The 26123-nt window shown below is 41.2% G+C and overlaps 1 protein-coding gene across 3 annotated transcripts; it reads left to right on the top strand.

Annotated features, from left to right (window-relative positions):
• Positions 1-300: 300 nt before the first annotated feature.
• On the top strand, positions 301-25916 carry TSG101 (tumor susceptibility 101). 3 transcript variants are annotated; one of them, XM_042813321.1, is made up of 13 exons: positions 301-378; positions 515-599; positions 1063-1125; positions 2316-2479; positions 3131-3266; positions 3804-3928; positions 4337-4442; positions 5984-6154; positions 7070-7243; positions 7806-7890; positions 8506-8629; positions 10446-10606; positions 14163-14240. In XM_042813321.1, exons 1-13 carry the CDS (start codon positions 337-339, stop codon positions 14179-14181), a joined length of 1455 nt encoding a protein of 484 aa, XP_042669255.1. In that variant the 5' UTR covers positions 301-336; the 3' UTR covers positions 14182-14240. The 3 variants fall into 3 exon arrangements, with proteins under 3 accessions (XP_042669255.1, XP_042669257.1, XP_042669256.1); XM_042813323.1 differs by lacking the exons at positions 301-378; positions 515-599; positions 1063-1125; ... (7 more) ...; positions 8506-8629; positions 10446-10606 and adding exons at positions 12287-12392; positions 15110-15175; positions 15518-15681; ... (4 more) ...; positions 24296-24535; positions 25585-25916 and having other exon boundaries at positions 14163-14247; XM_042813322.1 differs by lacking the exons at positions 301-378; positions 515-599; positions 1063-1125; ... (7 more) ...; positions 8506-8629; positions 10446-10606 and adding exons at positions 12287-12392; positions 15110-15175; positions 15518-15681; ... (4 more) ...; positions 24296-24535; positions 25585-25916 and having other exon boundaries at positions 14163-14247.
• The last annotated feature ends 207 nt before the right edge of the window (positions 25917-26123 follow it).

Genomic DNA, 26123 nt, shown 5'->3' with positions numbered 1-26123 from the left:
GAGTAAAACTGGCAAGCTGTGTGCTCCGCGTTGCAGGAGCTCCTCATTTTATTTTACCCTCTCTTAGCACGTGAGAAAACACAGCTTATTTCCTCCGCTAACTGGCCACGTTTTCTATCAAGCCTCAAAGAAAACAGCCAGCAGCTGTAGCCCAGCCCCTCAGCAGTGCTCCAGCCCTCAGCCTTGAGGTGAGTCGCTACCGACGGCGTATTGCGAACCTTCGGCTTTCCAGCAAAACCCACGAGCTCCCCTGCCGCGTAAGGCGCACGGCGCCTGGAGGAGGCGGGACGGGGCGGGGCGGGCTGGAGGCGCGGGGCCGCCTGGGAGGCCGCGGCCATGGCGTTCTCGGCGGAGGCGCTGCGGAAGCAGCTGGGCAAGGTGCGGGACGGGGCGCGCGGGGCCGGGAGGGGTTCGGCACGGCGCTACGGCGGTCCTAGGTTGGGAAAAGCGAAAGGGGAAGGCGGGGCCGCCGAGACGAAACGTTTCTGTCTGGGTTTTTGTCTCCCGCTCCCAGTACAAGTTCAGAGACCTGACCGTAGAGGAAGTGACGGCTGTCAGCAGGGCGCACCCGAACTTCTCCTTCTCCATGAACACTTACAGTAAGGAGGGATGCGCTACTCTGAGGGGAGAGTGGGCTTTTGCCTGCCCGGCTCTGTGGGGAAACACCAGTGACTGCGGGGCAGGGTGGGATTCTGTACTGTCTGTGCCAAGAGTGATGCTTCTGGTTTCTAGGAACACATTTGGATAAGGGGGAATGGTCAAACTGAGGCAAGGGAGGTTTCGGTTAGATTTTAGGAGGAAGTTTTTCACACAGAGGGTGGTGAAGCCCTGAAACAGGTTGCCCAAGGAGGCTGTGGATGCTCCATCCCTGGAGGCATTCAAGGCCAGGCTGGATGTGGCTCTGGGCAGCCTGGTCTGCTGGTTGGCGACCCTGCACATAGCAGGGGGTTGGACCTGGATGAGCATTGTGGTCCTTTTCAACCCAGGCCATTCTGTGATTCTGTGCTTAGGAGCGTATTGTTGTCATTCTGCATTAGGATTGTTTGTTTTTTTTAATTTCAGCCTTCAAGGATGGATCCCAGAAAGACCTCCTGAATTTCAGTGGCACTGTCCCGGTGAAATATGGTAGGAGTTGCTGTGTACAGTTTCCTTACCTGCTGTGCATCCCAGCGACACACTGTGGAGAGCCTGAGAAAGAGGCATGGCTGAAGTGGCAGCAGTGGCCTTTCTCCTCTGGGAGTCAGGCTGGAGAAAAGGGGAGAAGGGAGAGTGCTGCACCTCATTTCCAGCAACTAGTGGGAATTAAGCTTGCTCCTAAATGTGCTGTAAATGAAGTGGAACGGCAGATTCCAACATGCCAGCTACGCCTCTGAATTATTAGATGAGGCTGTGCTAAGCTTACATGTATGAGATGAGGCATCCTTTCTCATTTTGGGTGTGCTCAGGGCTAATTTACACACGCTAGGATCAAATACTCGAGAATGTGAATACAGGTCTGCAAATTGTGCCTTTGGGGATTTGGTATAACCTGTGCTGCTCTTTGAACTGCTTCTTTATTAAAAGTGGCTTAGGATTTTGCCTGAATTGGCAAAAGCCATTTCTATTCTTTATGTACATAGAGATACTGAAATAAGGTGCTATGAGACAGGTCAAGGTCAGGCAGGATGGGGCTCTGAACACCTGATGTAGTGTAGGTGTCTCTGGTCATTGCAGAGGAGTTGGACCAGGCAACTTCTAAGCTTTCTTCCAACTCAAGCCATTCTATGATTCAAGTCAAGTAAACACTTTATTTTAAAAAAGTCACATAGCGTGAGACAGTGTAGTCAAACATTTTGGTTCCAATGGAGATAGCTTGAATTTTGAAAGCCCTACACGTGTATGGAGAGTGCTTAAAAAGAACTAGTAAGTATTTATTTCTGAACTTAAAGCCTTTGAAGCTGAGGTAAAGCTCTTAATAGATCCCTCTTTGCATCGGTTATCGTGAGTTCTTAAAAAATAAAAATAAATAAAAGATTGCAGCAAGAAGTTTATTTGCCTATAGAACTGGTCATGTTGGCTGATAAAATGCCAGTGGAAAAACAACAAGAGGAAAGATTCCTGTGTTAATTACAACTCATCAGTGATGCTCCAAGATGATCCAGACAAGTCTGCTTCTGTCAACCAGCCTAAGTGACATAAATGCTTTAAGTGCAAATCAGGACATTTATTTGTCTGGCTTCTTTTCTCTTTGTTATTATGAAATGCACACAGACCTGTTTCTTAGTGTTTCTTCTCAGTGCGGAAGCTTGTAATGGCTTTTGGTTTATGTTGAACAGGTAACTCCTATAATATACCCATTCGTCTGTGGATTTTGGACTCTCATCCCTTTGCTCCTCCCATTTGCTTCCTGAAGCCGACTGCCAACATGGGCATTGCAGTGGGGAAGCATGTGGATGCTCACGGCAGGATTTATTTGCCCTATCTGCAGAACTGGAGCCATGTAAGAGGAGGGAGATGTCTGGGAATAATAAACAATGCTACATGGAGAGCAGTGCAGAGCAGTGGGTCTGGTTAGAGCTTTTTGTATTTTGCATTGCTTGCTAAATATGGAATGCTTATGCTAAGAGAAGTGATATTACACCTCATAAAATTACAGCTTTCAGCCCATCCAAAGGGTTTACAAGGAAGATTATAGGAAAACTCTTTTCAGCTGGAAAAAAATAGGGGGATTGTCTGTTACTTTTGGGCCTTTTGGCTCTTTTCCCCCATATTGCAGTGAATAATGAATAGTATAATACCTGACAAATGGAGTATCTCCAGTTAAGTTCCACAGGAATTCCTATCTTTTGGGGATGTCTCTTCTGACTATAACATTATGAATGGATGGAGATTGAAAACCCACTGCTGTTTCTAAATGATTTTATGTCCTCCATCTACATAACGTACTTAAATGCAACTGTCAGGCCCACGGTGGTGATTTACTGAAAGCTGGTTTTCTAAAAATGATGAGAGGTATTTTTCCTGATTATTATAGAAATTCCCATGGGTGGGAATTGCTTTTATTGCTTTAACTTCTACTGATTTCACAGCTCCAAGCACCAAACGATATGAAAGAGCTCCTCAACCATTTTGTCTTCTTCCTATATTTCAGCCTAAATCAACTATCATTGGATTAATCAAGGAAATGATTGCAAAATTTGAGGAGGAGCTGCCTTTGTATTCACTGTCATCTTCTGATGCAGACAGGCAATCAGAACTTCTCTCCTACATCGCAAGGATTACTGAAGGTGCAGATGTCTTCATATATTTGTAGTTCTAAGGCAACGTATGTTTTATTTATTACTTGCTATCATAAGGATCACAGAATGGCCAGGGTTGGAAGGGACCTCAAGGATCATGAATGCCCACCACCCCCTGCCACATGCAGGGCCACCAACCTCCCCATTTAATACCAGACCAGGCTGCCCAGAGCCCCATCCAACCTGGCCTTGAACACCTCCAGGGACGGGGCATCCACAGCCTCTCTGGGCAGCTGTTCCAGCACCTCACCACTCTCTCTGTAAAGAACTTCCTCCCGATATAAATGCCTATCTAATGTTAGTAACTGAATCTTTGTGCATGCAATACATATGTCCAATTAATCTTCATATTTCTGTTACAAGTCTCCATGAATTATGCTCAGTATGAGAATTGTTGCGTTATCAGACTTGACCACTGTTTTGAAGAGGATTGTGTTTTGTGACGCGACCCTTTGTGAAGCATCAGTAGCTGTGTTGATGTAGTATGGATCAGCACTTAAGTTTGTGTTTCCCTTTTAACTGTAGGAGAGACTGACATAAAATCAAAGAGTAAAATGGGTGGAGTGAGAAACGGAGGGTGCTTTAACAAAGTTACTGTGGTTGGAGCTGGAGATCTCGGCATTGCATGTGTGCTGGCGGTTGCAGCAAAGGTATGTAATTAATGTAAGTCACTGTACACCTGATTAATTAATACAGGGGCTTCCAGTCTAGTTCTTAGTGTCTGATACAGAAGTAGCTCAGCACTTTTAACATTGTTGCCACTGCCTATATCATTTGCCTCTTCTGTCCTGTTAATTTATGGACACACAGAAATGTTAGTTTCTGCTATGCTTTCTCATTCTGCTTTTGTAAATACAGACAGATAAACTAGGAATGCACTTATTTTGAAAATCCGTAATTAAGAGTTCGTTGCCTAAGCTGTGGCTTGTTGGAAGTTACTGTACACACAGTGCAACAAACACTGTTTTGAACTGGAGAAATGTGTTTTTATAGTTCCCCACCACTGGCAGGAACAAGTTAGGTTTTATTGTTGATCTGTATTGTTTTTACTCATATAGGGTGTTGCTGACAAGGTGGTTCTTCTGGATCTTTCTGAAGGTGCAGCAAAAGGAGGAACCATGGATTTGGAGATCTTTGCTTTGCCAAACGTAGAGATCAGCAAAGGTGCTGGCTGTCATTGCTAGAGTGGGAGCTGATGCTGTAGTGTGTGTGCCTGTGTTTGTCTCAGTGAGAACAGGGCACCCTGGGTGCTATAGAAGCTCTAGTATACAAGGCATGTTTCTAAAAGGGTGTTATCTTTTCATAGCTTCTTGCTTTTTTGTATCTTCCTGTGGAAAAATTGGTAAGGGAGGACTCAGTAAAGCTTGAAATACTTCTGTTTCAGGCTTTGTTGTTGATAGAGTTAGAAGTATCTGAGCCTGCTTCTGGGTTAAGAGGCTTTTTCTGAATTTGGACACATGCAGAAATGTAGAAAAACGATCTAGTGCATCAATGTCACTGCTGCAGAGAGGGCAAGGTGAGGAGAGGTATGTATGTAGGGAATTAGACCTAGCTGTGACAGCAGTGTTGGAAAGACTGATAAATAATGTGAGTTTCAAAGTACTACCTTCCTCAATTGATGTTTGTTAAACATCAGTTTATGACCAGTGGTTAATTCTTAATCATTATCATTATGTATTCAAGAAATTAATTCTTAACCCATCCCTGGAAGCGTTCAAAAGACATGCGGATGTGTCACTAAGGGACATGTTTTAGTGATGGGACTCTGGGTCAGATGGATGGCTGGACCTGGTGGTCTTGAAGGTCTGTTCCAGACCAGATGATTCTGTGACCTGGTTGTCAACTAGCTGCTAGTGTACAGTTCAGCAGAATCAATAATCATGTCCCCATACTTAGTGGTGATGAGTACAGTCCCTGATAAGCTTAGTTGCAGAGGCTGAGATGGTAAAAAAAAGCTCTTCTACAATAGAAGATGGAAGCGAGTAGAATGACCTTTTTCATCCTCACTTCTTGTTTGTCCATGGTGCTTTTTTATGCTTCAGACCTTCTGCGAGACAAGAAGTGAGGCTTTCATGTGCCTCTAACGTAGTTTATCTCAGTTTCCCATTCCACCAGGTATTCTACTTGATTGTTCTGTTTCCACCTGGCATTGCCTGTTCTACATCCTTTGATCTTATCTTGCAAATTGTGATGCTTATGCATTCTTTTCCTAAGCTCTCCTTGTGTAACCATGCCACAAATTTCTGTTTGTTTTTGTCATTACGTATTAAATATTTATATTTAGCTGTGATATAGCAAGCTCCTATGTTGTTGAAATGAAGTCTCTGCCTTTCTTTTTTAAGTTGGAGTAAAAATGAAGGATGTTTTCCGCAAATGTATTTTTTTCTCCCTTGCTGAGAAAATTAAGATGGGAAACTTGTGTCAGAACTGTTTTCTGATCTGTGCTCTGTCATCTTGGCCAAGCTTCATTCTCTTCTGTCTGTCAACTAGAAGGTGGGAAAACTAGCTCTGTGGGAGAGCTGTTTACAGGTGCTGCAGAAGTGCTCCACGTTGCAGACAGGGAGCTGGAGGCAAGATAGGAAGGAAAGAATCCTCAACTTAAATTGGATGTTGCAGTTCAGCATTTAGAGTAGTGTTTTGGTTTTGCACCTAAAACTTGATAGAGTTACACACATTCTTAAAACACATTTTCTTTGTATTTTCAGATTTTTCAACTTCAACTGATTCAAAAGTTGTGGTGCTTACAGTGAACTCTCTGGGTAATGCTCAGACGTACCTGGATGTCATACAGAGCAACGTGGATTTGTTCAGAGGAATTATCCCAGCAATATCACACTACAGTCAGAACTCTGTGCTGCTTGTTGCTTCTCAGCCAGGTGTGTTGGCCCTTCACCTGATGTTCTGTCCCTGTGATGGCTTCTCTTTGGGCTGTTTAAAAAACACATTGCTGTCGAATATGCACTTAGTCAGAAATTCTTGCTACTCTGAAAGATGTTTTCCTTTACAGCACTGAGCAGGACACAGTGTTTTTTTAACTGTTACCAAGATAAAAGAAAATAGTGTACTTTGATTTGTTTGAAAGGTATGTATTTCTGCATATTTCTGTATGTAGCTTAAATGTCACTGTATCTACAAGATTAGCAACCATTGACTGTTGTCTTGTCAGCTGTGAGTGTTTTTTTACATTTCTCCTGTGCAGTAAGGGTAGATGCACGTGCGTATGTGTTGTGTGTTCTGTGATGAAACTCGTGGACTATATTGCAGCTATATTTTAAGGAAAAGTCTAAATCTGTGTGCTCAGTAATACTATGAAAAGAGAAAAGCAAATGCTCTTACAAGAGAAGTACACGTGAACCCATCTGTCCTTTAAACAGGCTGAAGGCATCCTTAGCCCTTTTCTGTTTTTCAAGTGCTTCTTAGCCTTCTTATATTTTAGACCTGTGGAAATGGGGAAAAGAGTTCTTGCCAAATGGGGATCGGGGAAGGGAACCACTGAGTGCATTAAATTTAGAAGTATGTGAGATTTGTGGTGAAGGGAAGCATAGTGACTCATCCTGAGGTTTCACTTGACTTCTCTGAAAACTTCATGTGGGCTGTGAGTTTCCTTCGTCATCTCCCCATCTGACTTGCTGTTTTGGTTTAAATAAACTGAAATATTCTCAAAAAATGCTTTTTCCTTTTCTAAAGTAAATGAGTTGCTCTGGAGTTACGTAACTCTGACTAACAGTTTGCAAATGGGCTGAATTTTGATCGATCCTTTATTGTCAACATCTTTTCTCTTTCGTATATAGTTGAAATTATGACATACGTATCATGGAAGCTGAGTGCATTTCCCAAAAGCAGAGTTATTGGAGTAGGTGGCAATCTGGATACTGAGAGATTTCAGTACATACTCACAAAGCTTTTGCAAGCAGAGACGCTGGGAAAAGATGCTTGGATTGTTGGTGAACAAGGGGAAGACAAAGGTAAAGTGATACTCATTATGGGTATTTAATGTCCTGACAGTACTTAACTAATGGTATTAATGACAGAGTGATTGAAAAACGTACTAAAGGTAGTAATGAGCAGGGTAGTGATTTTTACTAATAGTGGTTCTAAAGAATAAGATTCTGGTCTGTGCCCAAGCCTGTAGGCCTGGAGTTGTTGCAAAAGTGTTTTGCATTTGTCACTGTTTAAAAAAATATACGTATATAACCTCAAATGTTTTGTATTTGGTGCAGTGATGCAGATTAGAGGTATTGAAAGAGGAAGGAAGTGTGGTGTAAGATATGTTAGGCTACTGCCGATGGGACATTTTTTGCATAGCAATTCATTTTTAAGCAAGTGTCTTGGGAAGAGTGCTGCTATCATTTTATTTCTGCAATCTAGAGACCCTACGTTTGGCTTGTTATGAGGCAAGGGAGGTTTGGAAGCTTCCTTTTTAGTTAATTAATTAATATTCTTTTTTTTATCTCTCCCCAACCTTTTTCATCCTTATTTTAGTTGCTGCTTAGGTGTACACTTAATGCTGTGTTTGTTTCTGTCCAGTACCATCATGGACCAGCTCTAAGTCAGTTACAAATGAAACAGAAACAATTGCTGCTCATGACTCCAGAGAAAAGGTGGCTAACAGGTAACTCTATAATAACTTTCACGTTTTTCTACATGCTTTAACACTTGGTTTGCAGTTTTTGGGGGTTTTTTGTTTTCTTTTCCTCAGTTCCTTACAAACAGGGGGAAATGTTCACACATTGAGTTTCCTGGAGCCCATAGGTGTGTGTGTCATTGATTTCCATGCAAGTGTATACACTTGATGTTCTTCTGCTTTAAACGATGTTTTGCCCGCAGTGATCCCTAAGGATGAGATGATGAGCTTGGCAGAAGATACACCAGAGTTTCAGAGTTGCCAGTTCAATTACAGATTACATGCATTAAAAAGAAAAAAAGAGGCAAGCTTTCTAGCACACTTCTCAGAGACTGTGTGAAAGCAGTAAACTTCAAAGCTAGGGAGAAATTTGGATCAATTTACATGATTTAATTAGCCAGAAAAAAGAATTGTTACTACTCTGGGTAAAATATATATGAAGACATTCTTTTAGCAGTTCATTATTTTCTTATGTAATTTTTCAGAATGAAGAATCATCTTCTTATGTAGACTTACCTGTCTATAAGGTTTCAACATATGAATCAAAACAAGATTAATTAAAATCTAAACATTCTATGTTTCCCCTTTTCCTGGTTTATTTAGAGCTGTGGAAGTTCTCAAGGGAAAAGGTCAGAGGTCCTGGTCTGTTGGGCTCTCAGTTGCTGATTTAACTGACAGTATCCTGAAAGATAAAAGGAAGGTTCATTCTGTATCCACTCTTGCAAAGGTAATGTGTTATTAATATCTTCTGGTTGCCACTACAGTTATGTGATTTACACTGGATGTGACAGTTAATTTGTATCAGCACAGACCTGCTGCATAAAGCAGCTGTTTGGAAGTAGCATTATGGTTACTGCTGTCTTCTAACAGGAGTTTTTAATTCCAGTCTAGATGAAGTACGGATCAGTTGTTGCATTAACCTGAAACCAACATTGGAAGTAGATTGTTTTCAAAACAAATAGAAGCATTTGGGGGAAAATGTGTTCATGTTTGCTGACCAGCTCCCCAGGAGCAGCTCAGTTTGTCAAATGAAGAGAAATGTGTCACAGTTTCCAAGTGTTCGGTGTATATTTTTCCAGGGGCCAAAAAAGTTCAGTATCACTTAGGAAAGTATCAAATGCATTTCCTGCCAGTACTTTATTTGACTGGCTTTGAAAGGTTTATCTGCTTTTGCATTCTTTAGATGATTATGGTACATGTAATGTCATACAAGGTTTAGCCCACAGTTTTAAGTTCATCCAAAGAGGCTTCACTAAAGTTTTAAGGCATTTCAGAGGAGGGAAAAAAGTTATAGAAACCATTATTGGCTGCTTCTATGCCCCTCACAGTTCTCAGTGCAGAGAAATGGAGCACAAAACTCTTCTTACTCTATCAATTATAACAGATATACAGCTAATTTCATCATTTTTTCAAGTCAAGTCTGTAATTGTCTACAAATGAAACACAAAAGTAGAGGAATGCCACGTTTCTTAAACTGTAGAGTAACTAAGAATGTAAAATTTCACATACAGCTCCTATAAAGAAACAAAACCTGTACTTGTAGTGGAAATGCTAAGTCACATTTTGAAGCAGTGATTGAGCACCTGGTGGGAAGGCAGGGCCAACCCAGGGGAGCTCACGTGTGTGCAGTGTATCCAAGTGACCAGAAGGGGTGGAGCCAGGATCTGCCCCTTCCCAGACCTCTTTTAAGGGTTGGCACTGCAGGGGAGGGCATCTCTTGCTGGAGATTCCTACCTGAGGCGTTCCAAAGGAGAGTGGTTAGGCCCTGGAACGGGCTGCCCAGGGAGGTTGTGGATGCCCCGTCCTTGGACGTGTTCAAGGCCAGGTTGGACGGGGTCCTGGGCAACCTGATCTGAATGTGTGTGTTTGGTGGCCCTGCTAGGCAGGGGGGTTGGAACTACATGATCCTTGAGGTCCCTTCCAACCCGGGTGATTCTGTGATTCTGTGATTCTGTAAGCAGCTCTTTTCCTTCCTTTCTGTATCCATGGAAAATGGGCATTTGGGCCCATTTTCATTTGCTGTAGCCAAAGACTTTGCCACCCTGCTATTATCGTCCCATTATAGTGTGACAATATTGTTAGTGAATTATAGTGATGAAACTTTGGGAAAGTCTCTATAGAATGAATACATGATCAGTATTTGAAAATTTTTCCTTGGACAGTTTTATTTGGCTGTATTGTAACAATCATTTTGCTCAGTCTCAGGAGAACTGATCATACAAAAAGTAACACTGCTTGTTCTACCCAGAAAACTGCTTAAACTGTATGTTGTAGAATAAGCTTTGCCTGCATTGCAGAGGTCTGATATTTTTTGCATTGGGAAATAATTCCTGTGGCACCAAAGTTTCTTTTACCTGTGCAGTAATACTTCACTGTTGCTATAATCTGTTGCACAGAATCTAAAATAATTGGAGATTTACAAAGTCATGCCATGTGAAGAAGTGTCCTTGCCTAGTTAAAATTAAAAAAGTTACTTCATGCTTTTCAGGTAAGAACAGAGCAGAAATATGTGTTTGTGTGACAGTGTTCTTTGTGTGTTTTAGGGATTTTGCAGTATAAACAGTGAAGTATTCTTAAGCCTTCCATGTGTTCTTGGAACCAGTGGAGTAATTGAAACGATCACACTAGAAGAAGATCTGCTGGTACAAGAGAAACTGCAAAGCAGTGCAGGATCAATTCATGACCTTCAGCAGCAGCTGAAACTGTAAGCACAAAGGAAGCTACAGCATCTGCTCACACAAGTTGAAGCTTTGCTAGGCAGGAAGGGTTGCTTGGTGCATACATTTTTCTATGCAAAACAATTTTTTTTAACTTGCTTTCAAAAGTGTTTTCCTTACTTACTGTTGGTTGAAATAATTTAATACTGCACTGCCCGGTAGGAATGTCCCACTTGAAAAGTGCACTTTCGGTAGCCAAAATGGGCAGAGTGAAGTGCAAGAATACTTTATCTAAGATCAGGTGACATTTGCCTGGTTCTTTTTCTTTGTATTCTGTTTTGTTTTTGCTGCTAATGATGGCTTGATTCTTGGGTTTTTCATAGCTCTGTGCACCTCATTAGGACACAGCCTAGGACAAGAACTTATCCAGCACCTTGGAAGCTCTGGTGTGCAGAGCCAACAAGAGCTCTTCCTGGTTTCTGAGGGCTGGTATGGGCTTGCCCAGAATATGGTTGCAGGGCAGCAACCTATTGCAGGCAGACTAATGTCTATGGACTCTATTCTTGCATATTACTATGGGGGAAGAAAATGTGAAAGCATGAAGTATTGCATATGAATTTCTGTTGTATATTTACTGATATCTGAGTCTCTGTCATTGGGTGACTTGTTAGCTCTTATTTTCTAAGGGTGTTCAGAGCACCAAAGTATCTGCAGGTGTTGGTATGTCCCATGCAGCATCAGAATGGGTGCCCTTCCTGAAAGGAGAAGTGAGAATGGGCACCAGGTAGGGAATGAGGTCTGCCCATTGGGCAGCGTGGAGGTGGCTGGAGTTCAAGCTCTGATCCAAAGCTACTTGCTGCCCGACTGAGGAGGAGAAGGTAGCTCCTTGAGGAGGCAACAGGATCTGTATCCCACAGGAAGGCCAAAGACACGATGGAAAAAGATGCAAATTCTTAGATGAAAAAGCACGTATTTTTTTAAGGTGAAGAGCTTTCTGTGTTCTAAACTCTGGGATGGTTGCACTGGTGAGAGAGCAGACTGCATTCAGCCCAGGTATAGCTGAGCATCAGGCTGCAGAACCAGAGCAGCATGGGTCTCTGTGCTGCTATGTGCAGCATCAGCCTGTCATTCCCTGGGCATGTGCTGAACTGTGGCTTCTGAAATAGCAATGGAACCTCCAGAGAACAAGTAGAATACTTGTCAGAGCCAAAGATTATTCCTTTCTGCCTTCCACTTATATCTACAAAGAGCCAGCGCTGCATAAACCAGGATTTTATATCGGTAAAAATAGTGTAATTATATATATATATAATATATATATTACTATATACATATATAGTAATTGGGTGATTCAGGTGGGTTTTCAGTGAATGCTAAAGTTTCCTTTCTGGTGGGGCAGAATGGGTGCTAACAGCAGCTGTGTGACTTAAACACTACATTAAACAAGTGCCCAGTGCTGGGGCCGGACTTGTGTTGGTTTGTGTGTTTATTTTCCTCCGTTTGTTATCCCAGCGTGAACAGTCCAGGTGTTCGTGCTGGGGATTCTAGGTAATGGTTTTCGTCCCCAAATGCCGCACGCCCTTTTTTAATCACTGACGAGCTGGCAGCAGCAGCAGCAGCCGGCACTTCGTCCCGCCTCCAGGGGAGGCGCTGCCCCATGCGGGCAGGGCCGTAGTCGTACCGCGCCGTGCTGCCGGGCGGCGCTGTTCCCGCCCGGAAGTGCCATCAGTGCCAGGCGGAAGCGGGCGCGCGGCGCTGCCTGCGTTGGGGGGGCGGGCGGCAGCCGCCGCCATGGCGTTCTCGGAGAGCCAGCTGAAGAAAATGCTCGCCAAGGTAGGCGGCGGCCTGGCGCCTCGAGAGGCCCTTCCCTCTCCGCCGGACGCGGCCGGGAGGCGGAGTGCGGGCACGGGCTGCGGCGGGGCGGCGGAGGGGGGTGTTGTTTTCTAATGGGTGACGTTTGAGGAAACAAAACTCGCGGTGAGGTAAATGGCTGCTGGTCATCGAGGCGGTGCGAGCCGTGCGATAGCGGTACGCTGTTAGTCAGCTGGAAACCGGGCCTCGTCCAGCAGATTGAAACCAAAATCCCTGTGGCCGGGTAGCTGCGAGGAGCCGTGGCTTTGGCTTGGGGGCGTTTGCTTTCTTACCGTTCAGTCGTATTGTTGGTACCTCCCAAAAGCGAGCTGTGGCGGGCTAAGGGCTGCTCGCGGTTGGAGGTCCTTTCCTCCACTTGGTCCTTCTGTCATCGGCTGGAGACTGAATGCTGATCGCTAACGTGGTGTAAGCAGGTGTGCGTCTTTGTACTCACCCGGCTTCCCTAAAGGAGTGGCTGAGGTGCGACATGCCATAAGGAGGTAAGGCAGTGCGGTGCCTTCTTTTCCCACTCCACCTCGTGCCCTTCTTAAACCACAAGTGGCATCTGGCTTCCTGTCAGCTCAGTGAAAAGTGGGGGGAGCTTTTTGTACCTGATGGAAAAACGAAGTTACTATTTCACCACTTGCCTTCATTTTCCACGAGTAGCTACGTGCTCTGTTCTATTGAGGGAAGCTTGGTGGTACTTCCTGTAGGAATCCCTCTGTGTGTGTACAGCAAAAGGCCTTACTCTGAGTGAACACAAATATCAGCATCTGCCTGCTGGCTGATCCCGGACAGCTTCGTCTCTCTGCTCTGTTTCCTGATAGGTAAAATGGGGAAGGTGTGTTTGCTGTCTGAGGCTTCAGGAGGAAAAAAAACTGTGTTTAAATGAATCAATTGTAGTTATCTTTATAGAAGTCACCAGGGTGTTGCTCTTTCCAAAGAGGTTTTAACATTTCTTATACATCCTCAGTTATTGGCTAAATGAACCCAGAAAAAGATTGTCTTGTAATGATCTACATTCCTCTGCTCTTGGAGAGTGTTGGAATTCATTTGTTTTGTTTGCAGGGCATGCAGTGTTAGGTATCATGCATCACCTTGTGCAGGGCAGCTGGTGGACTAGACAGCATCCCTTCCTTGAGCCACCTGATGGTTGCCTTCTTTGGAAATGCATTGAGTGTGGGCAAGGGGCTTCACTGTTAGGTTTTAGTGGTTATTAGCGAAAAGAAAGGCCACAAGGGTGAAGATCCACACCATGTGGTGAAACAGCTCTCTGCCAGCCAGGAGCATCTCCTTTTGTCTGTGGGTCATAGTTCTGAGACTTCAGGTCTGTGCTGAGATAAAAGCAAGGGGATTAAACCAGTTTTTGTAGCATGGCCTCTTCTAATGTGTGCCTTGCATGATGCTGGTAACTAACTTCTGATAAATGCTGTGTCCCAACTCTTGCCTTTGCTTAAAATGCAATGTTGATTATGGCAGAATATGAATGAAATGTGATAGCTTTCCCCAGAACTTGATCTGTGGACTCTTATTTAAGAATGAAAACATCCTAATACCTTGTTCAAGGTGTTAATGGAGTGTTTGGTTTGATTATGTAAAAAAAAAAAAAATAAAATAAAATCTCACTCAAAGTAAGAGTGCTGAAGAATGCCCATGGGTAACTTCCATAAACAGAGGCTATTCTGTGAAACAAAAAGCAATTTACACTGCATCTTTAGGCTCTAATGGCTTCTTTTCTCTTTTGTTTTCCAGTACAAGTACAGAGACCTAACTATACAAGAGACAAACAGTGTCATTTCTCAGTACAAGGACCTCAAGCCTGTTATGGATTCATATGGTAAGGCTTTGAGCCAGTTCTTCTTATCAGATTTTCATTGTATAAGATGTATCTGATAGTTTTTGTGGAGAATAGGGAGTTAAAGCTAGAATTTAGAATTTAAAGTTATTCTTTTTGAACTTTGATGTCAGTACTCTCCTGGAACAGACATTAATTTTCTGAAATAGACTCAGTAATACAGAAAGGTGCCAGGAGGTGGTATGTTTTTCCACCTCTTCAGCTTTTATTTGGTCACTCAGATATGTCCTATTGCTGAGATCCCTGGAGATTGCTGATACCTTACCAGTTCAGATTTGCTGTGCTGCAAAGATACATGTACAGTTCTGTCTGTTTTAAAAGTATTGTAAATTAATGAAAATACTTCACTAAAAATGAACAGTTGTGACAGTGCTTTAAAGTATGCAAGTTTGAATGAAGATTAAGAATTAAGAATAGCATTGAGCTGTAGCAAGAAGCTCATTTCTGTTACCTGTGTCTTCCAAAGCTGCCTTGAAAGATTTGAGCACAGAGCCAACAGCAGCTGGTTGGTAGGGTGAAATGAGAAAATTCATGTGTTGCTTCAGCTGTAAAGAAGGAAGCAGTTTTATTTGCAGTAAAGGTAGTTTGTCGATAATTAGTAAACCATCTCTCAGGAATATGTTATTCATAAGGAGTTATCTGACTATAGGCAACCATTTGCCAGGGGGATGTGCAAGAGCAGAACTTCTCAAGCTGTGTTGATACAGTGTGTATCTGTGTATGTGTACGTGTGTTCACACGTGACTTCTGAAAATGTACATTAACAAGTAGACAGGCTATCACCTGAACAGGGATTGACACAGCAAGTAGGTTTGTGTTCAAAATGCCCTCTGCTCCCTTTCAGTTTTTAACGACGGTTCATCTAGAGAGTTGATGAGCCTCAGTGGAACCATTCCTGTGCCTTACAGAGGTATGCCTTTATTATTAATATAGTCACTGTTATGCTTGTTATATTTATTGCTTGTTATATTTATTCTGCGGAATCACGTGAGAAGCTGTGTATATTTGTAATGCTTCAGTTACACTACTTCAGTGATCACCATTTTTGTGAAAGCTTTTACTTGTCATGGTGTCATATTTTAAATATTTGTTTCTGGTTTTGTTATGGAACCAAACTGTAGTGCATATCACTGCTGCTCTGTGCTTGTGTAGCTCTCTAATTTCTGTTTATATTTCAGTACTCTTTTTGGTACTTTAAACATCTGAATATAAAAGGACAGCACTCCTAAAATCTTTCAAATCATCTTTCTAGGTAACATATACAATATCCCCATTTGCTTGTGGCTGCTGGACACCTACCCTTTCAATCCCCCAATCTGTTTTGTTAAACCCACTAGCTCAATGACAATAAAAACTGGGAAGCATGTTGATGCTAATGGAAAGATATACCTTCCTTACCTGCATGAGTGGAAATACGTAAGTAGAGGGAAATTCAGCTTGTTAATTTACTCTTTTAATTTCTTTTTTTCAGATAGTTGTACCATCTGTAACAAGAAAAATAACTCTTTTTCTGAAATATTAATCCAGATTTTTTTTTCCTTTGAAACAACTGCTTGTTATTTTTAATATCTTAACATTCAGAATGCTGTGGGTTTTGTTGTCTGGTTAATTGTGCCTTTAGTGACAGCCCGTCTGATTGAACAGTGCAGCATAGGCTTCCCTGCCTAGTAGGGAGCTGACCTGAAGACAAGAATATTTACTGTGAGACCAGAATGTTTACTGAAGGTGAACTACAAATTCTTTGACGCATCTCTGGGCTGAAATTGATCTCAGATTAAGATGAAGTGCTGTATGACTGCTTCAGGTAGACTTTGCTGGGGCTTTGAGTGTATTTATTAATAACTAAATCCAGCAGTGCAGGCCTCAGACATTTTAACTAAAATGTGAACTTTCAAAAAGGATGAAATGTACTGACGGGGCCGTAACTGTAGTATTGGCTTAGTTCTATCAAAAGTGATTGGGAGGAATAAATGTAATAAGCGTGAGTGGTAGTTCAGCGTTTGCGTAATAGTGATAAATACACGTATATGTGTGCGTGTGGAATGGTCCCATTTTGTTGTTACAGTCAGTAAAACCAGCTGTTAGCAGATGGCACCAACTTGTGATGTGTGTATCCTTGCAGCCCCAGTCAGACCTGCTGGAACTGATTCAAGTTATGATTGTGGTGTTTGCTGAGGAGCCTCCAGTCTTTTCTCGGCCCACTGTTTCAGCCAGCTACCCACCGTACCAGGCAACTGGCCCACCAACCAGTAAGTGCTCTGGGCTGCTGATTTGTACAAATCCTCACTCTCCAGAGTGTGTACCAAAGGCTTTCTGCCTCAGTGGTTGATAAATATCATCCTAAAATGGCTTTCTACGTTGATGGATATTCACAAGTAGTTCACTTGTGCTGTACTTGAACTACTGGAAGAATTTGTGTGGAGGTGGGGGCAAAATTAATGCTTGTATTGGCGAGGGAGAGCCACAAACAAATAACCAAATGGGACCAAAGAGGAGTAACTAAATGGGACCGGTAGAGATAATTGGCTAAAGGTAAGTGTGTGGGGCTTTATGGCTTGTCTGGTGTTGTAAGAGCACCAGGTGATTCAATGAACAAGCTGTTGAGTTTTCCAAGAACAGCAGGTGTCACTACAAGTATAGTTTTGGTGGGGACTGTGACCTGTATGGTGCTTTAAGGAAGATGAGGATCATCAGCTGAAACATCACTGCTTTGTTCTTTTGTAGTCATTGAAGGCTGGTGTATTGGAAGTAACTTTACAAACAGTGTTTCTGGATTTTACATGATTAATAGCTACTTAGTTTTACTAGTGTAGTCTTTTTTAAAAATCTATTTTATAGGCAGTTTGTCTGAAGTTCTAGGTGCACTTTGAGAAATAAAAACCCTGAATCATTTGCAGTTTTAGAAGGTGAAAATAGCTAGGGAGACTTCAACAAAAATAAGAAAAAGGGGGAAAAAAAAAAAACACCTGTATTTGATGTAATGCTCCTATAATTACTACTAATCAGCAATAAATACATTGAAAATGCAATTTTTATAATAGAATTGTCAGCTTTCTAAGAAGAAACATAAAATTGCTAAGGCATGTTTGTTGGTAAAAGTTTTTTAGAACTATTTAGATTTCTAAATGGAAGAAATCACTGAATAACACTGGGTTGTTAAACAGCTAACTGACTGTTACCCTTGTCTATTCTGAAGCTACTTAAATGATGTGCTTGTTATTTAATGAGCAGAGTAGAGAACAGTGGCTCATTGGGAAGGTTATTTTTCTCAGCTATTATCTAAAAACAGAGTCACGTCTGTCATCTTTTACGTGCCTCCTGTTTGAGTTCCCTTCCTGCAGATACTTTTCCTTAAGCAGGCATACTTTACTCAGTACAGTTACTGCTCTTTCAAATTCATATCTTAATAAATATTGTTCAGTATTTTGAGAAGCATAGTATCACAGCGTAATGCTTCTCACTGGTGTGATCTTTGTATGTGGTAAAATTCTGAAAAGCAGAAATACATAAAATCATTCTTTTATTTAGCTTCCTACGTGCCTGGCATGCCAGGAATATCTCCCTATCCACCAGGAAGCACTACAAACCCAAGGTAAGAGCCACTTTGAGCACTTTTCATCATCACTGACATAACGGGGGGCTTCACTGAACAGAATCTAGTCTTATTTCTGTTCCATTTATTTATTTATTTATTACCATGGATTTGGATCTTGGTATTTATCATGTAATTATCATGATAGCTGTTTGTGTAGAAGAGAGGACTGAACTCTTTGTTAAGGACCAAGAGAAAGTTTGGGAAGATTTCATTTTCTTAGTGTTGGTTACTTCAGTTATCATACAGCTGGGTGACAATTATGTTTTGAAGAATGATTACCTAATTCCTGCATGTTCTCTTGGTTCACTTACATAATTAGTTTTATAAGGTAGTTGTGTTCATATGCTGTAGAAAGATACACATTCCTAAAAGTTGTTGTTTTTTTTTTTTTCTTAACAGCATTGATAGCATTGGTTGGGTCATGAGCAACTCAAATAATTGAACAAAGCAGCTACTGGATTAAGATGAACCTTGATGTGTTTTGTTCTTGCAGTGCTAGGTCTTGTTTCACAGAGATTAAAAACTGAAAATGAGTCCAACAGAACTAACTCCTCAGAAATATAGTAGTGACTTCAATTATAGTTTGAAATAAACTGTTGCTTTCTGCAGTGTTCTTTGGAAACTGGAAGAGGAGCAGCTTGTGCATCAGCTCTGCCACTCACTATTAGCGTTCTTTCTTAGCAAATAGCATTCTTTCTTGACAAATAAATGCTGCCTGTTTTCTAGTTTATACCTTTTTTTTTTAATTATGGACATCCTAATGTCCTGATTCTGTTAGGATAATATGAGGAGTTGCTGTAGTACATAACACTGTGGTATTGAAAAGCAAAGGAACTGTAAGCACTGGGAGCATGCTTTAAGGAGTGAAAAAAAAGAGAGGTCGTGTGGCAGACATTTTCCTCCTAAGTGTACCTATTGGAAGTGCTCGTGGTGTGTTCTGCATGCAGCATGTTCTCTTTTACTTGAAGCACTTCAATCAAAGTCTCCTGTAAAATTTGGTTTGGGTACTTCTGGGTTTTAGGAGGGCATTTTAGATATTGAAAGGCAGCCTGTTGAGAATTTGGAATGATCTATGTGATTGACCAGCAAATAAGTAGGTAGGGCTTCAGTTAAAATGATATCAGCATACATTGTATCAGAACTACAAGTTGTGAGAGATGTTAATGGGGACAGGAAAAGAGTGTAATTCGGCCTGTAGTTTAAACATGATATGAATAAATATTTAACATGGTGACATGGATCAAGTTTTACTGGTAATTAAATAACTTCAGCCTGTGTTTCTTTGTCAAAGCAGCTTCCCGAACTATCCTTACCCAGCTGGTGTTCCATTCCCACCTACCACTAACGTTCCATACTATCCTTCTCAGCCCCCTGTGACTACTGTTGGTGAGTAACTATTTCATCAAAGCAAAGCTTCCCACTGTAATTGATGCATAAAGAGCACCAGTGAGAAAAGGAATTTATTGTTCTTAAATCCAGCCTTCCAAAATATTGATTTTTTTTTTTTTATTTTTTTTTTTATGGGGAAGAAGATGTTACCCAGAAGAAGACACTTCTTATGTTCTTCGTATTTTTTTCACTCAGGAACACATAAAATTCCTGATTATGTGCAGTGCACTGTCTGCTCTATGAATATGTTGAAAAACAGTGTATATAAGCAACCGAAGGGTTTTTTTTCCTTTCACTCTTAAACTGTAGGTGTCTTTTGATTGTCTGTACTGCTCTTTGTTGTCTTGCTTTTTAAAATGCTTTTGTCTTCGCTTAATTGTCTATGGGACTTGCTTTATTTACTCATTATTTATACTTTATTTATTTTGAAAGGCCTGAAGCTGAGATTTTCAGTGCGTATTTGGTAGGCCTTTTATCTAAGTCTATTGTTTTCTGCCTCTTTGCTGTTGCTCCTTGTTTTACTTTCTTCTTACCTCCTGTCAGCAGTGAAACCAAGAGCATTGATTCATATTTTCCCATTCTGCTGCTCAGTCATCCTGTACTAGCAAAATACACTAGCATTGTTTCTGGGGTGGCCAGGAGGTGATCGTCCCCCTCTACTCTGCTCTTGTGAGGCCCCATCTGGAGTACTGCATCCAGGTCTGGAGCCCCCAGTACAAGAAAGACAGGGAGCTGTTGGAGAGGGTCCAGAGGAGGGGCCACAAAGATGATCAGGGACTGGAGCACCTCCCCTAAGAAGACAGGCTCTGGGAGCTGGGCTTGTTCAGCCTGGAGAAAAGAAGGCTGCAGGGTGACCTCACTGCAGCATTTCAGTACTTAAAGGGAGCCTACAAACAGGAGGGGAATCAACTCTTTAAAAGGGTTGGTAACAGCAGGACAAGGGGAAATGGTTTTAAGTTGAGGGAGGGAAGATTTAGGTTGGATGTCAGGGGAAAGTTCTTTACAGAGAGTGGTGAGGTGCTGGAACAGGCTGCCCACAGAGGTTGTGGATGCCCCGTCCCTGGAGGTGTTCAAGGCCAGGTTGGATGGGGCCCTGGGCAGCCTGGTCTAATATTAAATGGGGAGGTTGGTGGCTCTGCATGTGGCAGGGGGTTGGAGATTCATGATCCTTGAGGTCCCTTCCAATCCTGGCCATTCTGTGATTCTGCTCTGTCTCATTTCTAATATGGGTATGTGTGATGGATAGGGAACCACTGGAAAGTGTTCTCTAGTAGGAAGGTGCATAACTTTGCAATTGGACAGTCCTTTTGAAACAGTTGCATGGTAAGGACACAGACATTTGTGTCTTTTTTCAGAGTATAACGTGTTTATAATCTCTTGCTCTGTAATTTAAAAGAGTATTCACAGGTTTGTAATTTCATGTGTGAACTCCCAGTTATTTATATATGCTCTTCCCCCTTGAAGCTTTAGTTTGCCTTGGGAACAAAGCAAGTTCATAGATTGGCAAAGAAAGGTGAATGTTTTAGTTTTACTCTTAACAATACTTGAGGAATTGTTGTGTTACAGAATTTGGAAACTACAGGAAATGATCATTCTTATTTTTTGTGCCTGATCCCATCCTTCATGTCCATGTTCTTTCAGATTTGTGTATTACAGAAGCGTTCTCTGAAAGTCGTTTCAGCTGTCATTTCCACTCTGACATGAGTTGTGGCTACCACACAACCTACAAGAAAGCCAAGTATTGCTCACTGTTGTGGGTCGTTGGGTCCTTGAGGATTGATAATCCATGCTGGCTCTCATTGTCAGACATACAGAAAAGTGTTGGGAACCTTTCTAGGGAACATTGGCTTTCCACAATGTCTCTCTCTGAAAACAAATCCTGTTTTGCTTTTGTGTGTAAAGAGTTAATTTAAAATAGATGTCACATTTCATTTATTTTCTTCCTTTTCATTCTCAGTGAAGATGAAGAGGGGTGGAGTATATGCCAGATATTACAGAATACTTCAGAAGTCCTCTGTTAGGTCATCTGGTACCATGTTGTAATGCCAGATTTTGTAGTAGCAATTTAACACAAGTCAGATTCACTAGATGCAGCTAACTAAGATGTAGCAGGTGCATGACTGTGGTTTATCCCACACCAGATGAAATGTGGAGATGCCTCTATAGTCATCCAGTGTATTTACAGTGAACTTATTTTCCTAGAGACTGCAAATGTTTCTTTCCTATTCAGATTTTTTTTTCCCCACTGTTGAACTATGGTTTACTGTGCCAGTTTACTGGGAGCTTACAGGGAGCTACAACTTGCAAAGCTGTATATATGGTGCCGGAGTGTTTCCTTCAGTGAGCTTATTTTGAGTTGGACAAAAATACTCAGACTTGCTTCAGTTTTTAAATTATTTTTTCAAATAGTTTTTTTTTCTCATTCAGTTCGGTTGTGTGCCACTAATGATCTGATTCAGATAAGAGTCTGATTCTCTAAGGTCAGTTCTGAAACCAGACTCTGCCTGGTAAAGGTTAAGGGTTTCAGTGCTCTCTGGATTTACTGGCTCTCTGCCATAAAGTCTTCCCCAAGCTGCACTAATTATGGAAGTGGCAGAAAATGCTAAGGGTTCATGCTCTTTAGGAAGATATATAAAATCTAACTGATGATCCGTGTGCAAAGACCTTTTTCTGGTCTGTCGGCACTTACATGTGAACTTTAATCATTAGTTGTGTTGTGATTTTTTTCTGTCCTGCTTTAATGACGAAGTGAACTTTGCATAAAATATCCAAGAGTGAGAGAGACTGGGGAGGACAAAAAGGAGTAGAATTGATTGATGGTTCTGGCATAGAGAATAATTCATTAGATAAATTAAACAGTAGCTGAATTCATGCTAATGCTGTTCTTAAAGTGAAATCAGACCTTTTTGTTTGGATTAGGAAGATGTATGTTTACAATTGGCTGCCTTACAGTTACAGTCCTAAACTGTGAATGAACGCTTTGTCCCTCATGGTTAAGTCTGGCTTGATTTAAGTTTTACTTGCCAGTGCACAAAATGCTGTTCTTTACTCCTTTCCATAAGAAGTAGTGGTGCTAAATTCTTGAGTTTGTATGTGTGGTGCAGTTTGACAGCTTCTGCTGCTGATTCTGATATTTGACCAAATGCTAAAAATGGTCATGTTGACTGGCAGCAGGTTGAACTGCTTAAGCCAGCACTGTAGAGCAGGTCAACTCTTGTGCCATTTGTATTTTCATGAGCCTATCTTTGCAGTACTTTATTTATTCAGTCTCTTTTCTCAGTAGTAGTTCATTTTAGCTTTAAGAAATTACACGTGCTGGTGAAATTATACATGTGCTGGTACAATTTGTATGTAAGAAGTAGTAACATTAGTAATTGTCAACATGTGATGCTTCCTTAATTTTCAGAAGAAATTGATGGTTAGTAAGCACAATGTAAATTTTCTCATAGTAACTCTTATCAGTTGCATAGATTTATTTTCCCAAATACATGGCTTTATGTAAGCTTTGTGTGCTAGAAAGCATATAGGAATAATATAAGAGGCGTAGGGAATAAAGATGGATTTATGCAGTGTTGTTCTGTTCAGCAGTGGAGATCCAAAAAATTCCTTGGATGTTATAAGGATTCTCTGAGGTGTGTGGTCTTGTTGAAGTTTTGTGTACACTGCTCTTTCCAAACTGGCTTTGTACTGAGGCTGGTGCAGAACTGAGAGTTAATTGTGTGCTGGTGAATTTTCTTGCACAGGACCCAGTAGAGATGGAACAATCAGTGAAGACACCATTAGAGCTTCCCTTATTTCAGCAGTCAGTGATAAACTGAGATGGCGGATGAAAGAAGAAATGGATCGTGCTCAGGCTGAACTCAATGCCTTGAAGCGCACGGAAGAGGACCTGAAGAAAGGACACCAGAAACTGGAAGAGATGGTAACTCGTCTGGATCAAGAAGTGGTAAGCTGAGTTGAAACGCTGATCTGTATCAGCATGAGAGTGTATTGCTTTTGAAGTGTGTATTTTCTTTCCAAATTGAGGTGCGTGTGTTTACACAGATGAAAGATGGAAATCCCAGTGATCCTAAGATGCACTGTCTGATGTCTTAGAAATGTTACTGTTAGTAGCAGGGGAACAGCATCAGTGCTTTCCCCTCCCCAGATGATAAGTGGTATAGGAGTACTTACTCACTTTGTCATTTTCTAGCTAATAGTGCGTGACAGTAGTGATGGAGAACATTTCAGTGTCATACTGCAGACACACTGATTTTAGTCACAGCTTCCTTTGTAACTTCAGATTTTTTCTAAACAAGAACCTTTGCTATTCCTCGTGCTCAGAAATGGCTGCAGAGTTTTTTTCATGAAGGCCTAACTTCCACATCCTGTGTCTGCTCCTTGCATTACTGCTTGGGGTAAGGTTTTGGGACTGATAACCAGTTTCTGAAACAATCAGTTTCATGTTCAAATTCTGTGTGTTTCTTTTTTTTAAGTGACTATTTGCAATTATGAATGAGGAACAAAGAACAGGAAGTACCATTGTGTCGTGTAAATCCACGATGTGACCACAGTAAATGCAGCGTGTAATTGGGGAAATGAGGGACATAATAGGGCTGTTGATATGTGACAAAAAGGCAGAAATGTACGAGCTGCCTTCCATATAAGACATGACTAAATCAGTTAGGACTTCTTGCTCCAAAACATACACCTCAAAAGAAACCCTTTTTTTTCCGCTTTGCTTTTATTACTTTAGTTAGTTTAAACCATCGTTCTTCCTTATGTGGTGTCTTCAAAATACTCAGACTGCTAGCATGCCTTCTTTAAAATTGTAAATGGCAATAGATTGGCCTTATAATCTAAAAGAGCATTTACTTTTTTGATGGTAGAATCTCAAATCTGTAAGTTGCTAGCTCGTTCTTTTACGAAAGTCATGATGAAGGTGAATACAGAAGTAAAAAGAATCAAATAGTGTTTCTAAAACTCTTCATAGATCTAAAGTCATCTTGGCAGAAGCAGGTATTCAGCTCTTGAGAGTTAAGAAATAAACATCTTCAATGTTTTTAGGCTGAAGTTGACAAGAACATTGAGCTTCTCAAAAAGAAGGATGAGGAGCTCAGTTCTGCCTTGGAGAAAATGGAAAGTCAATCAGAAAATAACGACATAGATGAAGTTATCATTCCTACGGCACCACTTTACAAGCAGATCCTGAACTTGTATGCAGAGGAAAATGCAATTGAAGACACCATCTTTTATCTTGGGGAAGCATTGAGGCGTGGAGTGATAGATCTAGATGTCTTTTTAAAGGTAGGCTTCTTGAGATATTCTTAATATGTGCACTTTAAATGTGTGTAAGTACTTTGAACTCTTACGTTCAGCTTTTTGATGTTAATGATGTCCTCGCTGAAGAAATACAATAAGTGCATATAGGTTGAAACATGAGTCTCAAAAGAAGAATATCAGGATTAGGATGGGCTAATTTAAAAGCATTATAGATATATAGAGGTTATTTACTATTAGTGTCAATGTACACTTTCCTTTGGTCTGAGCTACTGATTGTGGAGAAACCAATTTTAAAGGTGACTAGAGAACTGTCATCTTTCCACTTGCAGTGTGTTGATGCCATTCTTGCAGCAGGCACTGGAGTGTTAGGCTCACAGAAGAAAAAGAAGAGCTGTTCTTGAGAAGCCCGTGCATTTTGTGCCTTTAGTAGAGAGCTTAGGTCACTTATTCCTTTTGTTTTTCTTAATGCTTAGAGTTTTCTTTCATATCTATTTCTATTTTGAACTTTTGAATTTATTAAGAACACTTAACATGGAGACTAGAACTTCATAAAGTGTCCTAGTAACTAGTGTAGCCATTGGATATGAAAGGATCAGTGTGTCGAAGTGTAACACTCTTCACTTGGTCCCCTGGCCAAGAGTGGTAACCAGAGTTGCCAGTCAGGTCCCTTTCTAATAGGTGAGATTCCACCTCATTACCACTTCAGGTTTGCTTTAAACATTCAGTGGACGGTGTCCTAAGTAGAGACATACTTTGTTTTTATGTAGCTTGCTAATTCTGTTTAGCTTCTATTAAAGGAAATGATACTATGGGAATTGTATTTGTCTTTGATTCACCTTAGAATACGTATGACTTCTCTGATAGGAATGTGAGGATCTGATTATTAAAATTATAAAAATACACCATAGTGATTGTATATGGTAGCAAGTCATTCTAAGCCAAGAAAAAGCCATTTAATGAACCAACACATTTAATATTCCCCAAAACAGACATTTCATTGAGTCATGCTTTCAAAACTTGGATCGCTATGGAGTTACCATTTTTACCAGCCAGCTCTTCTTATTTCTTTGCAGCATGTACGTCTTCTGTCTCGCAAGCAGTTCCAGCTGAGAGCATTAATGCAGAAAGCAAGGAAGACTGCTGGACTCAGTGATCTCTACTAAACTCTCAGACTTTAACTGGGAAGTTAGATTTACTTGTGAAGCAGCCATTTTCTTGATCTTTCTCTTAATCAGTAGGTGCCCAGAATAAGTTATTGCATCATTCAACTGTAAAATATTTTGAATCAATAATATATTTTCTTTTTGGTAAATACTAGCTTTTATTAATGCACTTTCTATTTCCTGTAATCTTTGTGCTGGTGGACTTAAGCTGAATAAAACTTGTTGCATATTTTCTTCCTCTATAGAATTCTGTTGAATGCACTTTGTTTACAAACAGCCCTAGCTCACGTGGTATCATCTTAACCATTCTTTCACTTTACTTACAATAGCTGGAAGATGTGCCAGTGTCCTGATTGAGAATAATTCACAGCTGGAGTTTGTAAGTAAACTCCCTTATGACAGATGAAAGCTGGAAACCTCAAAAATTCAAGGCACCACTGTTTGATGTA

Source organism: Centrocercus urophasianus, unplaced genomic scaffold (assembly GCF_019232065.1).
Source record: "Centrocercus urophasianus isolate 14NV4802_14NV808 unplaced genomic scaffold, USGS_Curo_1.0 seq_14, whole genome shotgun sequence".
Lineage (NCBI taxonomy): Eukaryota > Metazoa > Chordata > Aves > Galliformes > Phasianidae > Centrocercus > Centrocercus urophasianus.
Note: the sequence above shows the minus strand (reverse complement) of the source record. Positions and strands in the feature narration are given on the sequence as shown.

What these genes read in the sequence shown, in the direction of transcription:
- TSG101 (XM_042813321.1), top strand. Translation starts at nt 337, where the DNA reads ATGGCGTTCTCGGCGGAGGCGCTGCGGAAGCAGCTGGGCAAG. An exon ending in CACTGTCCCGGTGAAATATG is followed by an intron (nt 1,126 to 2,315) that starts GTAGGAGTTGCT and finishes TATGTTGAACAG; the next exon opens with GTAACTCCTATAATATACCC. An exon ending in AAACGTAGAGATCAGCAAAG is followed by an intron (nt 4,443 to 5,983) that starts GTGCTGGCTGTC and finishes TTGTATTTTCAG; the next exon opens with ATTTTTCAACTTCAACTGAT.